Here is a 17244-nt window from a genome sequence, read left to right on the forward strand (position 1 = left end):
GGAGAGGGGACGCGCGCAGCGCGCTTCGGAGGGACTGGCTCGGCCCTCGCGACGCACCTGCCAAAGACAACGCATCTCGCGGAGCTCCGTTTTGGCCGGTTTTGGACGGTGCACCACGACTAGCAACGCCCAGGGCAAGTTTGGGGGCCTCCCAGTCTCTGGTAGTGTGGGGGCTGCGCTCCCAGGATCACCCGGCCAGACGCTGAGCGCAGGGTTTTCGCTGCGCCCCCCCACGAAGGCACGTGAGTCACTGCGGTTGCCCCCAGAGTCCCCCGGCGGGCCCCAAGCCGAAGATGAACCTTCAGGCTACTGGCAGAGCAGCGGCCACTGGGACTGACTGGCGTTCTCCCTCCCCTCCGCTAGGGACATTGCAACAGACCGGTCAGGCGCCGACAGGCCTGCCACCTCCGGTCCCTGCGAGGAACACTGTGGCCACCACGCCAGGTCATGCCATGGCGGCCCCAATTTCGCCTTTCAGCGAGTTGGCGGAGCCGGCGGCTGCAAGATGGCGTCTGTGGTTGGGCCGCCTGGAGCACTACTTTGTAGGCGTCCGGGAGACGGACAGCAAGGTCAAGCGATCACTCCTAATGTGTTATGGGGGCGATGAACTATATGAACTATTTGAAACGCTACCGAACCGGGGAGAGAGCAACGACTATGCGGCGGCTGTCGCAGCCCTGAACCGCCATTTTGACCCCCGCGAAAACCCAGACTTTGAGTGGTTTAAGCTGCGCCAGGCCCGCCAGGCGGAAGGAGAATCGATCGACGTCTTCTACGCGCGGCTGCGCAAGCTCGCGACATCGTGTGAATTGCCGGATAGAACTCTGGAGATCAGGGCTCAACTCATTCAAGGCTGCAGGTCGGTTCAACTACGTCGATTGATTCTACGTCAGCCACGTATCAGCCTGGATGAGATCCTTGTCTTGGCCAGGTCGCATGAGCTCTCCAACGCTAGAGCGGAGGCGATGCAGGCCGCATTGGACGGTCCCACGACACCAGTGAAGCACGTGGCGATCAAGGAAGAGCAGGTGGATGTGGTGCGACGGCGGCCTCAGCAACCCGCGCAAAGACACCAGCAGGCGGCCTCGTCGCGGTCCACGTGCGGGAACTGCGAGATGGAACATCCTTTGGCTGGACGATGTTTTGCACGTGGAAAGTCGTGCTCCAACTGTGGCAAACTGAATCATTTTGCCAAGGTGTGCCGCAGCAGTCGCCGTGCCGGCCCCAGTAGTAGGTCAGCCACCCAAAGTGTGCGGCAACTCTCCCTGGAGGATCCCGGAACGGATGGAGACGCTCACCAGACGGCGTTTCGGCTGGATGAAGATGACGAGGACGACGATGTGTTCTTCGTCTCTTTCGTGGGGAGAGATGGGTCGAGAAAGAGGCCACCACCAATGTGTGAAGTGGACATCGAAGGATCCCCGGTGAAGGCTCTGATTGATACGGGGGCGTCAGTGAACGTCATGGATAGCATACAATATGAGCAACTTCATCCTCGGCCACCGTTGTTGCCCTCAAAGGCACGGATATACACTTACGACAGCGACGAACCTCTACATCTACGTGGAGTCATTGATGTGACAGTGTCCTGCAACGACCAGAAAGTGAACACGAAATTTCATGTGACGGGAGGCCGACGGGGAACGCTACTCAGCTGCCACATCGCGGAGGACCTCCAGCTGGTGTTCTTCGCCAACCAGGTACATGAGCGGCATGCAGACGCCCTGCTCAGAGACTTTCCCACCCTCTTTCGAGGTTTGGGTTGCCTGAAGGGAAAAATATTCAAGTTATACATTGACCGCACAGTGCGACCAACCGCACTACGGCACCGGAGGGTGCCATTTCACCTGCGGCCGCAGGTGGAGGAGGAGCTAGTCAAACTTGAGAAGCTGGGTGTTATCGAAAAGGTGTCAGGACCCACGCCGTGGGTATCGCCCCTTGTAGTTGCACCCAAACCCAAGCAACCAGGGGCGATAAGACTATGCGTGGATATGCGTCTCCCGAATAAAGCCATCAAGAGGGAACGTCATCTCACGCCGACGATGGATGACATCGTGGCGGACCTAAACGGAGCCCGATGGTTCTCCAAGTTGGATCTAAATGCAGGATACCATCAGCTGGAGCTACACCCGGACAGTAGGAACATCACGACATTCTCCACCCATGTTGGCCTCCGCAGGTTCAAGCGCCTGAGCTTCGGGGTTTCCTCGGCCGCGGAAGTGTTTCAAAACGCAATCAGAGAGACTTTGTCGGGACTAACTGGAGTTATTAATCTGAGTGACGACATCCTGGTCTTCTCAAAGACCTTAGAAGAACATCATGGCCACCTCAGAGCTGCGCTCCAGCGCCTGGCAGATCATGGACTAACGTTACACCGAGAAAAATGTTCTTTCTACAACGAGTCAGTTGAATTCTTCGGATACATTTTCTCTCGCGATGGCCTACGAGTAGACCCGAAGAAGGCGGAGGCTATCAGAACAGCGCCCAAGCCGACGTCACCGACGGAGGTCCGCAGTTTCCTGGGGATGGAAACCTATTGTGGTCGATTTATCCCCAATCTGGCGTCCCTATCAGAGCCCCTGCGAGTGCTTACGAAATCCGGACAACCGTGGGCATGGTCAGCAAAGGAAGATATGGCATTTCAAGCAGTAAAGGATGCCCTGATCGATGACAAGGTCATGGCGTACTTCAGGCCGCATCGTCAAACGGAAGTTGTTGTGGACGCCAGCCCGGTGGGGCTCGGTGCAGTTTTGCTACAGAGAGCTGAGGATCACTCATGGGTGCCCACGGCGTACGCTAGCCGGGCCCTGACGGCCACTGAAATGCGCTACGCGCAAATTGAACGAGAGGCACTCGCCATCAAGTGGGCCTGCCAGTACTTTCACCTCTACCTGTTTGGACACGAGTTTACGGTGGTGACTGACCACAACCGTTGGTCCCACTGTTTGCAGGCACAGCCAGGCTCGCACCACCCAGGATTGAACGGTGGGCCGTTCAGCTTCAGACATACAGGTTTGACGTCGTCTTCCGGCCTGGAGCTGACAACCCCGCGGACTTCCTTTCACGACACCCGGGGCACGCGGCAGTCACACCGGAACTGGACGACCCGGAAGCGGTGGAGGAGTTTGTGAGAATCCTGTCTCAGGAGGCTTGCCCGAAAGCCCTCACGCTGGAAGAAATTGGAGTGGCCACGGACCAAGATGAATGTTTGAAAAAGGTGAAACGCACCTTGGAGGACCGGAGCTGGAAACACTTCCTACACGGAGTCAGTGCCCTCACGGTGGAGGAACAGACCTTTCGCCAACAGATGTGGCGCGCTCAAAGCGAACTAAGCACAGGACCCCATGGAGTGGTGTTGCGAGAAACCACCATCGTCATCCCGTCAGGCCTGCAGAAGGAAGTGGTGCGCCTGGCCCATCAAGGACACCAAGGCATCGCAAAAACAAAAGCTCGACTGAGGGGAAGGGTGTGGTTCCCTGGCATGGACAGTGCAGTGGAAGAGGAAATACGCAACTGCCACTCGTGTGTCATCTCTGGTCAGGAACCTGCGCCACACCCTGTCATCACAGAAGACGCGTGCAGCATCCCGTGGTCCAAAATCAGCATCGACTTTGGGTCTTTTCCAGACGGGCGTCAGGCCTTGGTACTGATTGACGCTTGCTCCAAGTTCCCAGTGGTGGAAGTGATTCAATCCACCGCGTTCAGCCATGTGAAGCCAGCTCTCGACCGAGCGTTTGCCATGCTTGGATTTCACAGAGGAAGAGCGATCGGACAATGGACCACCGTTTCAGGGCTCTGAGCTTCATACATACCTCAACAGGCGTGGCATCCGCCACAGGCAAATCACACCGCAATGGCCTCAAGCCAATGGCGAGGTTGAACGGTTTATGAGGACAATGAACAAGGCACTGAAAATCGGCGTGGAGAAGGGGGAAGCAGCAGAGGAATGCCTATCGCAATTCTTGAACGCCTATAGGCAGACGCCACACTGCACCACCAAGTGTGCCCCTGCACACGTCATGTTCAGGAGACCCCCGCGAGACTGTATACCAGTGAGTCCGGCGTGGCAAGCACCGGAACTGGATCATGAGGCAACTCAGGAAAGGAGAAAACACACTAACGAGAGGGCGAGTCGAACGAGGAGAGCAGGAGTCAGACCCATCGTAGTCGGGGACCGCGTGGTCATCAAAACCCGTCACCACCAGTGGAAGTATCAAACAACATTTGAACCCGAAATGTGGGAAGTTGTGAATGTATACGGCACCATGGTGTCCGCAGCCCGAGGCACACGAGTGGTGACGAGGAACATCTCCTGGTTCAAGAAAGTATCGGAGGGTGAAGAAACCACGGAACAGGAGCAGGAGGATGCGGATGAAAATGAGGTTCGGCCGATCACTCCAGAGGTAGCTACCAGCCCTCGCACTCCTGAGGTGGCGGCTAGCCCTCGCGACAGAGAACTGTCACCTGCACGGGGGGAGACCACCTTGAGTCCTAGCAACACATCACAAAGCCCACAGAATCAAGAACCAGCAACAGCAAATGAACCCAGGGCCGAGGGACAGAGAAGCCAGAGGTACAACCTGCGACCAAACCCGACTCCCAGTCAGCGACTTCAAGGCTACGCCTGGAGGATGCACAGTACAGAGAACTGTAAATAGGACTGGACTAATCATCTGTGAGTTTGGAGGGATGTACTGACGGCGCCACCCGGCCCGTCCATTCACGCACGCACGCACGCACGCACGCATACAACCTGAGGGCGGGGCAGCCCTCGCGTATAAATAAATGGGCGCGAGACCGCTCGGGGTCTTCGGCCCTCAGCATATAGCCAGAGTCTGTGCATTCTTTTGGCGCACCAAGTAGTTAGGCCCCACTACGTGGCATAGGCCGTACCCCCCCCCCCCTGCCCAGACACCACATCTAGGTATCCGGAAAATCATCAACTGCTTCATGCTAGACAGGCGGGCTTTAGAGCTCATCAGAGCTAGTGATGGTGTCCGTCTTGGACGAGCTCAGAGTTAGGGCCGATAGTAAACCGCCGAGTGCTCTGATTTTATTAGATCTGTCAGCGGCATTTGATACGGTCAGCCATAACATACTGCTGAACCGTCTCACGAATCTGGGCATAAACGGGCAAGTAAATCAATGGCTAAAATCTTTTCTGTCAGACCCCACTCATAGAGTTCAGCTGGGTGAGCAGCTATTGGATCTGGGCTCCCTGAGATGCGGAGTACCCCAGGGCTCTACATTATCTCCTCTTCTTTTTAATATCTATTTGCAACCCTTGGAGGAGACCCTGACCCATATGGATTGTCAGGTCTTTAATTATGCCGATGATATTCCACTTCTTGTCCGGATGAATAACTCCTGCCAGGCTCAGGAGTCAGCAAAAAAACTGCTCAGGTTCACTGTAAATTGGATGACAGCCAATTCATTGAAAATAAATCCGGATAAAACCGAAGTGCTTGTCATTCCAACAAGTAATAGTACATGGTGTGATCTTTTTTGGCCTCCAGAATTAGGAGTAGTCCCGGCACCAGTCCCGGTGGTAAAATGTTTGGGGCTGAAAATAGATTCTGAACTGTCTCTGTCTTGTCAGGTTTCCACTGTTGTGGGAACCTGTACGGGCTTACTTAGGCAGCTACGGAAACTTGCTCCTCTCTTATCAACATCCTCACTGCAGTCAATCATTTCCACCACTGTCATCTCCAGACTGGATTATGGGAATGCCCTTTATCTTGGCCTCCCACAGAAGCTCCTCAGGATACTGCAGGTTGTTCAGAACGATGCAGCTAGGCTCATTTTTAGACTCCCTAGGAAGACATGAGCCACATCTCTGCTACATAAATTGCACTGGCTGCCTATTAAACAGAGAGCACAGTTTAAGGGCCTCTGTATCGCCCACAAGGCAATTTATGGTGAGGCACCCAAATATATAAAAGATCACTTGATGAAGTATGTTCCTGGCCGGGTTCTACGATCATCTGAGGCTTGCAGGTTAGCTCCCCCCAGGTACACATCTAAAGGGTGTAGAGCAGTCTCCGTCTTTCTCCCGTAGGTCTGGAATGATCTGCCAGGGTACCTGCGCAAGGAACCGGCTATGCTCATCTTTAGGAAGGTCTTATTTATTTAGAAGTTTTGTATAGCGCTAGCTGTATCCAAGGGTATCAGAGCGATTCACAGCAGGTACAGTTATGAGCAATTTTTGGCAAAGACAAACATCTGCAGATTACCAACTTAGCGCATTCAAAAACAAAGTTACAATACAGATCTTCAGGCTGAGGGGTATCAGGAAGAGGAGTTAGTTATCTTTCCTAGAGTCAGTTGTGGAATTCACGTTGCGGTCAAGAGCGCTCAAGGAAGAGGGCTTTGAAAAGGATCTTGAATTTCGGGAAGTAGGTGGTCGTTCTGATGTGGGGGGGGGCGATGGAGTTCCAGATCTTAGATGCATTTCCCGCAAAGGATTTGTTTGCGGTTTTGAGTTTCCGTGATTTCAGTGGGATGAGTAGAAGAGTGTTGGAGCTTCTGAGGTTCCTGGACTGTCCAGCCCTTTTGAGTTTGGCGGCCAGGTATTCTGGTTTACCAGTGTGTAGGGCTTTGTGGGTGAGACAGGCTGTACGGAAGCTGGCTCGTTGGTCAATGGGGAGCCACTTCAGTTCCTTGAGTGCCGGAGAAATGTGTTTGAATTTCTTAGTTCCTATGACCATTCTTGCTGCGGCATTGAGGGTGGTGGTCAGGGGACCTAGGTGGGATTTTGCTGTCCCAGTCAGGGCTGTGATTCCATATCTATTTAGAAAGGCATTAACAACTGCGTAATCCCTGCCTCCATTGCTGCCTGATATTTCTGCCCTAGTGACTTGCTCACTTTTCTCGCACTTAGAGACCGGTTGGTGATTTGCGCTATATAAAAATCATATAACATAACATAACATCCAGGTCGGTACAGGGGTTGGCTTGGTGTCATGGCGCCCACTTTTGTGCAAGGGGACTTTTGCAAATTTTCTAGATCGAATCTGGCACCTGGAGAAGACTCATAAGGTGAGGAATATGTAGGTAGGTAAAGAATCCACCAGAACGATGGTTACCAAAGGTAAGTAATATTTTATTCAGGCTCTCAGGAGGTTTAGGGAGGCAGAGCTTAGCTTCCAGCCATGCCCCAGGAAGGGTGTAAGAAATTAGCTGGTTAGCGTCCTGCTCTGCCCTGGTATCTTCCTGTGCCCACACTGTGGGGGGATTGTCATAAACGTCTTGGGCACCGGGACAGTGGTATAATATGTTAACTGCATGCGCCGGTTAGTTTGACAGAGACAATGTGTGTTTACTACGGCCATCCCAGACACTAGTTAGGAATCCATTTTCATATACCTGGTAGTTTATGTATCTCAGGACATCAAAAGAATGTATAATCTCAGAACTACATAAAAAGATACAGTTGTGCATGTTCATTTTTCTGTGTACTGCACACTTCTAGGTGCTTTTGAGAAAAACTGCCAGGTTATTTTTTTTAATGAAGGTTCCACAAGACTTATTAAGACAAAAAATGTGCAGAAATTAGCTGTGCACACCTCCCCCAGCCGAAACCTCCTCTCATCATCTGCTCACGTTATACATCAACAATCATTCAAGAACAGGAAACAGATTATGGAATGGCTTCTCCTTTCCTTGAAATCTGATCCCAGCCCTTTACAGTTCTGGAAACTGTTAAAGCCAGAAATATCCATATGTGATTTCTAATTGAACCCATCACAGACCAAAGATTGCAAGTGTAGAACTTCGGATACAGGATCCAGTCTTCAGATTAGACTCTCCGCTGTCATTTCACTTGTTTTTATGCTGTCAGCTGTGAAGTATCCTAAAAGCAACACACAACACTATAGAAAACGCACAATAAATTAATACTAACTTTGTTATATTAAGCTCTCAATGTTACAACAGATTTTCAAATACATTTGTCTCCTAGGCATGGTACTTGTGGTTACAATAAGCTTACGTTATGTAACAGGCTCATTTGCCAAGAACTAACGGCACAGATGTCATTCCTACTGATAAGTAGGATATATTTCTTAAGCACTCAGGAGACCATCTATGCACCTGGTGAGCACAGGAGTTAATAAGAACTTTGTTTTACTCTGCAGCTTATGAGACTTTGGGTGCAGACATTATCCAGTCAGAGACTATTTTAGAGGCTTGGGCTGTGGCAGTGAAGTGTCCATCTCTTCTGCTCTTGCATCTGATTCAATAAACCACTTGCAGGTTGAGAGGAATATTTATGAAAGAGTTGTGTCTCCTTGCACCACTCAATGGGACGCAAGAGCGGCGCAACTCTTAAGTTAGATTTATCAAGCCACGCTAGGCCACCTTGTACGGCCTTGTGAGGCTTGATAAATCGAGAGTAACGCAGCGCAAATTGCTGTGTTATGTTACTGTGCCACAGGCAGGCGTTCCATGGGTGACGCGTGGGTGTTCCCATGGATTTTGGCACATTCCCATATTTATAATTTCTGTTAGACCTAGGAATGCATCAAAAGACGAGGCGTAATGGGGAGAAATATCTTTATTTCTCCTCTTTGCTTCCTCTTTCTATATGCACTGCAGTGTGCAGTGTTTCCTTCTGCAGCGCACATAGAAAGAGGAAAAGGCCACAGAGGATTGTTTTTGTTCAAGAAGGTGCCCCTTGCTGCATAACAACAATCCTTCTTACATTGCAGACACCCGTCCACCATGGTTCGAGTACCTGCATTGGCGCTACGCAGCATATTGTGCAGGAAAAAGACAGGAATACGCTGTATAATGTTAAATATGGTGCTTTCCTGCCCAATCATGCAGCACAGCAAGATAAGTTGCTGTGCTGCATGATTTTTTAATAAATATGCCCCTTAGTTCAACTGAGTGATAAGTGATGGAGGGCAGACACTTGTATATGATGCATAGGATCTCGGATGACATTCTGGTCTTGAGTTATATGTTTGCGGCAAAGGAACACCTTTGCCACCAAATTCCTATGAAAATAATTTCTATGAAAATTAGGACCAAGATAAGTCAAAGAGATAATGCACAAATGCTCTAGCAAAAAAACAGGGGATTCAAGAGCTACCCCATACAGCTAGGCAGCCAGACGGACTGCCGAGGAGCAGCCGTGCATTGACACACAGAATTGATGCAGCACCATGGCCAAGGATGGCAGAGAGCCACGATAAAGTTAAACAAGCCTCTTGCTGATCGGAATCTTACTTTCTGAGTTGGTTTATTCACATGGGCAAAAGCCCGACCTGAATAGAGTTAGGCTAGTTTATGTTTATGGATTAGGATTTGACTAAGGGATGGGAAGCAGTTGAAGTTTGGGATTGGGGTATTGGGTAGGGGTAAGGGCAATTACCTTTTTAGTGAATTAGATTACAGAACATATCCACATAAAATATATCTTTATAATTGTAAACCCTATTGTAGATCCAGATTTGTATATTTTCCATATGTGTTCATTACTGTTTTAATTTCCTATATTTGTATTCTAGAGTGGAGATGGGCCCGCCGCTTTGCAGGTAACTACAGATTGTTCTTCTTGTGGCTTCCTCACTTATTTCTCATTTGTTTTTTATGTGAGTGTTTTCAAGGATTTGAATCTAAGAGTCTCTATGTTCATTCATTTGATATCATTCAATTATTAACAATGTGCAGCATGTCTGAGGGTCTCTGCTGTTAGGTAGATGGATTCTTCTTTCTTGCTTTGGTATTATTCATGCTTTGGCAGTAGAGCACATCAGAGCACACAGCAGCTCTTTGGGAGAGAACAGACGATGAGCACTGCTGCAGGGGTCTGTAATTCTGCTGTGGTCTGTGCCATTGCTGGGTTTTTAATTGCTTCTAGGATCTGCACCATTGCTTGGATCTGCACCTCTGCTTGGATTGCACCTCTGCTGCGTCTGTATTCTGCTGTGGTCTGTGCCATTCCTGGCGTCTGCACGGCTTCTATGGTCTGCACTGTTGCTTGGATCTGCACCTCTACTGCTATCTGCACCCTTGTTTGGATCTGCACCTCTGTTGCAGTCTGTATTCTGCTGTGGTCTGTGCCACTGCTAGGATCTTCACACTTCTGGGATCTGCAGCACGGCTGGAATTGTGATCGGTAGATCTGAAGAGCTGCTTGGGCCTGTGCCACTGCTGAGGTCTTCTCTGCCGTTGACATGTGCACCACTGCTGGAGTCTGCACTGCTGCTGGGAACTGTAGTCTTTGATTGGTCTGCTCCTCTGCTAGAGTCTGCAGCACTGCTGGGATCTGTGCTGCAGTTTGTGCCCTTCTTGCTGGAATCTGCACTACTGCGGGGATCTGTACTGTTGCTGCAGTCTGTGCCCTTCTTGCTGGAGTCTGCACAGCTGCTGGGATCTGTAGCATTTCCATGGTCTGCACCTCTGCTGAGGTCTCCACCACTGCTGGTGTCTGTAGCACTTCTGGTTTCTGTATTGTTGCTGGGATGTGTAGTAATGCTCACAGGGCCGGCTTAGCATTAGGGGTGCCCTCTGTGACAATCTTTTCCACCCTCAGCCTCACCCCATCCCCCATCAACCTTCTTCTTCACAGATTCCCTCACGCCACTGGTGCTCCTCATCTCACCTTAGCCCCTCTCTCATATTTATTTTTCTATAGCGCTACGCATCCCAATGTAGGCTGTCGGAGCACTTTCCATCACAAACATATTATACTGAGACAATGAATCATACAAGTGTGTAAATCAATGTACAGGAACTGTTACTTTAGACAATGAGGACTGCAAGGTGTAGGAGTCACGTCATCCATCCTGGTATGCATGGTTTGTTAAAAGTGTTTCGCCTGTAGAAACAAGCGGGCAGATATACTAAGTTTTCACAATGCACAGTAACCAGAGTTGCTGTGCTCCACTGCATGAAAAAGACAGAGCACAACAGCACCAAATGTACTAAGATAAAGTGCTGCTGTTCTCTCCTTTAGTGCTGGCATACTTTAGGCTACTGTGCCCCAGCACACACACCCTTGCACTATGCTGGAGGGTTGTGTGTGTGTGCATGCCTGTGTGCGTGTGTGTGTGTGTGTGTTTGTGATGACAATGCATAGGTTTTAGACTGGAAGGATACTCCTCCAATACAATTCTATGCTTTCAAAAAGTTTAACAAAGTTTAACACTTTACCAGTTTGCACAGAACACATGAAAAGTTTGAAAGGTTTGAAGACAATAAACTTTACACCTGCCTCGAGGAGGTGTAATTCTGTTTATGCAAAACCCCCTTTCTATGAAAGTTAGTAGATAGTGATTGCATCCAACTAGCACCCACGGGACACATCCTTGACGTAAAGTAGTGCATTGTGCTACTTTGTGTTACTTTCAGACCACCATCCAACACTATTCGGGATTTGAGCTGGAAAGTAAGGCCCAAAACAGCACTTTGCACTAGGTGTGCTTCCCTGTTTTAACGCCAACCAGGCTCAAAGTGTCAGTAATTAACCTGTAACACAATCAGTGGGGGTGTCATATTTATTAAACTGTATTACTACTCAAGCCAACCCTTTCTGGCAACTGTAGGATAACTAAACACTGAGGGAAATAACAATAAGATTCTAAACCTATGCCTTTCAATTTGTATGCAGCTCACTGTGCTATAGCCGAAGAATTCTAACTGTTGAACTCCAAATAACAAAAGGATACCTGTGACTAAAGCAATAATCCAAAGAGTTATCTACATAAAATACTAATCCGGGATGTTACACGTTGAACTTTGCGGCAGGAACATTAGCCCTATGTGCAACTTCATCACGAGTCAAAAGTATGACTAGACAAATGGTCTCCACCAAGTGCATTAACCAACATGATGTTGCAACTATACCCTGAAAAAATGCCATGCACAGAAACATCTCTGCAGACTGCCCTTATCTAGCTGCCAGTCATACAAAGAGCATTCACTTGAGCTTGGTGTGTGGTGCTGCGGTACCGGTTGCAATTCCCTGAAGCCGACACTGCCTGCTGGGATCTACTTCGCTGCTGAGCTCTTTACCACTGCTGGGGTCTGTAGCACGTCTGGGTTCTGTAGCACTGCTGGGAGCTGTAGTGCTGCTGTCGTCTGTACTGCTGCTGATGTCTGCACATATATGCTGCAGTCTATAGTACTTCTGGGTCTGTAGCGCTGCTGGAATCTGAGGTGCTGCTGGGATCTGTAATGCTGCTGCTGAGGCCTACATTGTTGCTGCGCTCTTTACCGCTGTTGGGGTCTGTAGTGCTCCTGGGACCTGTAGTGCTGCTGGGTTCTGTAGGGCTTCTGGGCTTTACACTGCTGCTTAACCCTGCACTGATGCTGGGGTCTTTAGCACTGCTCGCACCTACAGGGCTTGTGAAGTTTGGAGCACTGCAGGGTCCTGGTGCACTTCAGGGATCTGCATGGCTGCTGGGGTATGCAGAACTATTGATGCCTGATCTGCTGCTGGTGTCTGTAGCACATCTGGGGTCTGTAGCATTGTTGGGCATTACAATGCTGCTGGAGTCTGCTCTGCTGCTGGGGTCTGTAGCATTGTTGGGCATTACAATGCTGCTGGGGTCTGCACTGCTGCTGGAGTCTGTAGCACTGCTAGACCTGTGGTGACTGGTCCATCGAGCTCCTGGTATAACATTTCCATTGCAGTCATTCAAGCCCCAGACATTTTTGGCTGATGTTATTTCATGTCCCTGGTGGTAAGTTAAGGAAGTGCTTGGTACAAACATCTTCTACCACCATATTATTAAGGAACGTTTCTGGATGTCCCAATGTGTGACATTAATGTTTATGCATATTTGTTGTGTGGCATTTTGTTGTGGCGGTGATGTGTTCTGTTCTTTGTACTGCCTTGTTATTGTGCTGCATTACTGCAGTGTGATGTTATTGTGTTGTATTGTGGTTGCTTTGCATTCTGCTTTGACTGGTTGTTGTGTTGTGCCGTTATGTTTTGTTTTATGTTGCCTTGTGTGTGCTATTGTGTTATATAAGTTTGTTAAATGCTGTTACCTTTCCAGACAAAAACAACACACGCTTTTAACTTTTCCGTACTAAGCAACCACCTAAGACTGTCTGCGGGAGTAAGATAGCGCTGCTCCCGCTCTTCAACTATATACTACACCATTCAGGCCGAAACTATGGTGGAGAGTGTGTCGTAATGTAGCACTTGCAAGTTTCACTTTATGTAATATGGTCCCCTCGCTCTGCTGTGCTCTACGCTCCTTCTAGAGCTTTCTACTGCTCCTCTCTCTGTACAGCTCTCCATTCCTTCTAGATCGTTCTCTCTTTTTCCACAACCCTTCACTCTTTACACTCCCTCCAGCGCTCCCTGATTTGAACAGCCTGCCATTCCTACACTCTCTCTGGAGCTCTCCTCACTGCACAGAACCCCACTCTCTCCGCAGCTCCTATCTCAGCAGAGCCCTCCTTTCTCTCCACTCCCTATATAGCTCCTCCTTTACCTGCAGAGCCCTCCACTCTCTCCACTCCCTCTGGAGCTCCTCTCTCTCCACTGTCTCCACTCGCTCTAGAGCTCCCCCTTCACCTGCACAGATCTCCGTCCTTTCCACTCCCTCTGGAGCTCCTCTTTCTGCACCGACCTCCACTCTCTCCACTCCCTCTAGAGCTCCTGCTTCACCTGCACAGACCTCCACCCGCTCCACTTCCTCTAGAGCTCCTCTCGCTGCACAGCTTTCTCCTCTTTACAATAACAGTCCTTCACTGTCTGCACAGTCATTCCTCCCACCACAGCACTTCATTCTCTATCGATCCAATCAGTGACTGGCGCTGCTCATTCCAGACCAGGGATTTACTGCCTGACCCTTCCTCCTCTTCACAGGCACAGTTCTACTCTGCACAGACTTCCGTTCTCTGCAGAGTCATTCCCGTACAGGCAGCCCTGAATCTGCACAATCTGCCATTCTGTACACAGCCCTTCACCCCCACATAACAGCCGCACTGCGCCCATTCCAGGAACCATACCATACCTGCGTATCTGTATTACTACACACAGCCAACAGTCATTGTTTATGTGGTGGTTGTTGGCCGCAGTTTTATTACTCTTTACATACGTCATATTTGTACAACTCGCCTGGACACCTTCTTGGGCCGGTGTCCAGGGCCGCTCAGTGTTATTTGGACACCATAAATCATGGGCCACAAATCATCGGGTATTATAAATCATTCTGTCACAAATCTGTCATCATTTTGTCGTCACAAATCGCTCCGCCTGATCATCATAAATCAGCAGCCATAAATCATGGTCATAAATCATCATCCTAGCTTGCTGGGTGTGTGAGGACCCTAGTTCCGCAAAAGCGGGATCCCCGATCCCTCTACCTCCTTTCTCTCTTCTCTAACTCACCACCACTAATTAGTTGGTAGGTGATTTTGCAACACAGAGGAACAGCTTTCTTTTTCTTTGTAAAATACGACTAAGGAGGGCATAAGGCTTGGACCTCTTTAATAAGCCCCCATTGACTCCCCCCCTCTTCTTGTTAAAACATAAATCATCAGGATGTCATAAATCATTCTGTCACAAATCGGTCATCATTTTGTTGTCATAAATCATTCTGCATGGGCATCATAAATCATCAGCCATAAATCATCAGCTGGCCACAAAGCACTGGTTTGTCTTTTGCTCATTTGCATATCCTAGGGTCGTAAATCACCCTGACAGTTTGTAGATAGTTCTTTGTTGTTTTCCACGCCCCTTTGCGTGTGGGGGGGTAGCGTTTTCCCAGAGCCAGGCCACAACTCGCTACCTTGCTAGTCTCTCCTGCGCCCTGCCGTCTTGCGGGGGCTGATCTGCGAGTGCCGCCTCCGTTTGCTACCACGATTTTTGTCAGGTGTAATCACCCAGCCGTGAGGCATCCCAGAGTGAGTGGCCCACCTTCTACACACCGCCCTGTAGGTGTGTTTCATAACCAAACCAAAACACCTTCTGTTTCCACCACGCTGCCAGGGTGGCTTCCGTCTTCCTGCGGCACCCCCAACCTTATGTTGTCTCTTTGCGCCTCCTGCTGCTCTTACTGTGGAGCCTGCCCATGCCATTGCTCCGCTCGAGCTCTAGAATACCAACCTCTAGCTGTGTCTCCGGGAGGCTGACGTCTGGTAAGCACTGACGTAATCTTCCACTCAAACGCCATGGTGTGCTCTGCTCTGTCCTTGCCATCATGTAGTGGCACGCTTGTGTCCTGTTCGGAGTCTTATGGCACTGTATCCTCTCACAATGGGTCGGTCACACATGAAATCAAACAAAATTGGGAGATAGATACCACTTGTGGAGGCGTGATACAACATAACTTTCTTAAATACCATCCTCTCCTTCACTCATACTCCTGGCAGGCTCCAACCCGGTAAGCACCCCTGCGAAACCAGAAGCCAGATTGTGCCTCTGGACTGTGTTATTACCAAAAAGATGCCTTTGTCATTCTCAACTGGTTTACCGCTAACCCTTCCCTTTTCCAACTGTTTTTTTGTATTGGACCTTTTTAGCTGAAACTTCGGACGCATACCCAATGAAATGCAATGTTTTCCACACATTATCGCTATCACATTCTTGAAGTGCCTTTGGTTCTTCAATATACCATATTCCACTTTACACATAACTGTGCATTTCAATGTGGTACTTTCACCTTGGACATTTTCTTTACATCCTGTCCACTGAACTGTCATTCTTTCTTACTGTGGGAGGATAAAATACCAAGTTGGCCCTGCCGTGGGGGAGGGGGGGGGGGGGACATAACCTTCATATTTTCTTAATAGGGTCACCGTAAACCCTTTCCCTCTTATCAAAATTTGCTTCTGAAAATTGTTAGCTTAAGCTTTGTAAGCGCGCCCAAATCAAATGCACTGTTTTATGAATATTTTCTTTGTAACACTCCACTCTTGGAAGTGCATTTTTGTAACTTTTAATTTACAGTGTACAACTTAGTTGCGCATTTCCTTGTTGTACTTTTTGTCACAATGGACCTTTTTTCTTTATATACTTCCCCCGCAATTCTACTTATTTCTTATTTTTGGAAGGATGAAATCCTGAGTTGGCACTGCTGGGGGTGCAGAGAACACCTACGTGTTTGTAAAGTGCACTTACGCCCAAGCGGGTCCTAGCACTGAATCGCAGCTGTTTGTTACCCAACTCCACGGTACTGATTTTTGTATATTGCTGTATACATTTTGAGCATTCGACAAGATCTCGCGAAAATCTCACTTTCTCTTCCATCCTGCACATCTGAGCATGTGTAATAGGCGCGATTCCATCTAATGGTGTGGACGCCCCAGATCACACTCTTACCATTGTCCTGGACACTACCAGAAAGCTGCCTGACCTGCTCTATTGGGTTACAGTCAATCATTTCTATTTAGTAAACGTTGCATTGGCAAAATATTCACTTAAACTTTGTAGGTGCGCCCATTCCAATGTAATATTGTATGAATATTGTTTTTTTATTTTTATTTTTTAACACTTTCGAATTTGCATTTGCTTCTTCTAATATACAATATACAGAATTAATTGCGCATATCATTGTGGTTCTTTAAATTTGGACCTTTTTCCTTACATACCACCCCAGTCGACTACTTCTTTCTCACTTGGAAGGATGGAATCGGGAGTTGGCACCACCGGGGTAGCAGGAGACCTAACAGTCATATTTGTGAAGTGCACGTTCCCCAGGGATATATTTGCGCGGAATAACAGATGTTTATTGTTACCCCCCACTCTCTAGTACTGATTTGATTGACCTCGAATACCTGCCCAGAATCTTGGCTTTTAACTGTGTTCCGCTTGCGTTTCATCAAATGAGAGTGAGAGCTTCTGTCCCTCTCTGGACTCTGGCACCCTTCAGCCCCAGCTGATATATTATCTGTAATTTTATTTTATTTTTTTAAAGTACCCTAACGTGGTATAGGTCCATTGGAAAGGTTTTACAAAGTGACTCATGTAACACCCACTTGTAAATTACTCGTTCTCCCCATCTGGCATCCCGCTGACACCGAGTAACAGATGTAGTTACTCAGATCAATGGTACCATTTCTTTTTCCAAACTTAGCAGGATCAAAATCACCTCATGATCTGAACTGGTGCTCATGAGGTAAAAGCAAGATCCCTGCAGTGTGTGCCTTAGTCCACTGAGATATCTACCAAGCTACCAAGAAACGCCCGGCTTGAGGAAACATGATATTCTCTACCTTGAACAATCAATAACGCATGTCCCTCGAACCAAATTCAAAACAATTCTACATACTTAATGG

At 48.8% G+C, this 17244-nt stretch overlaps 1 protein-coding gene across 1 annotated transcript in view; it reads left to right on the plus strand.

Annotated features, from left to right (window-relative positions):
- The window catches only part of LOC144752843 (E3 ubiquitin-protein ligase TRIM39-like), a 190702-nt gene that overhangs the window by 120700 nt on the left and 52758 nt on the right, over positions 1–17244 (plus strand). Inside the window, exon 6 of the mRNA XM_078640682.1 lies at positions 9513–9539. Within this exon, the coding sequence (XP_078496808.1) occupies positions 9513–9539 (27 nt within the window). The remainder of the gene's footprint in view (positions 1–9512; positions 9540–17244) is intronic.

This window comes from Lissotriton helveticus, chromosome 5_1 (assembly GCF_964261635.1).
Source record: "Lissotriton helveticus chromosome 5_1, aLisHel1.1, whole genome shotgun sequence".
NCBI lineage: Eukaryota > Metazoa > Chordata > Amphibia > Caudata > Salamandridae > Lissotriton > Lissotriton helveticus.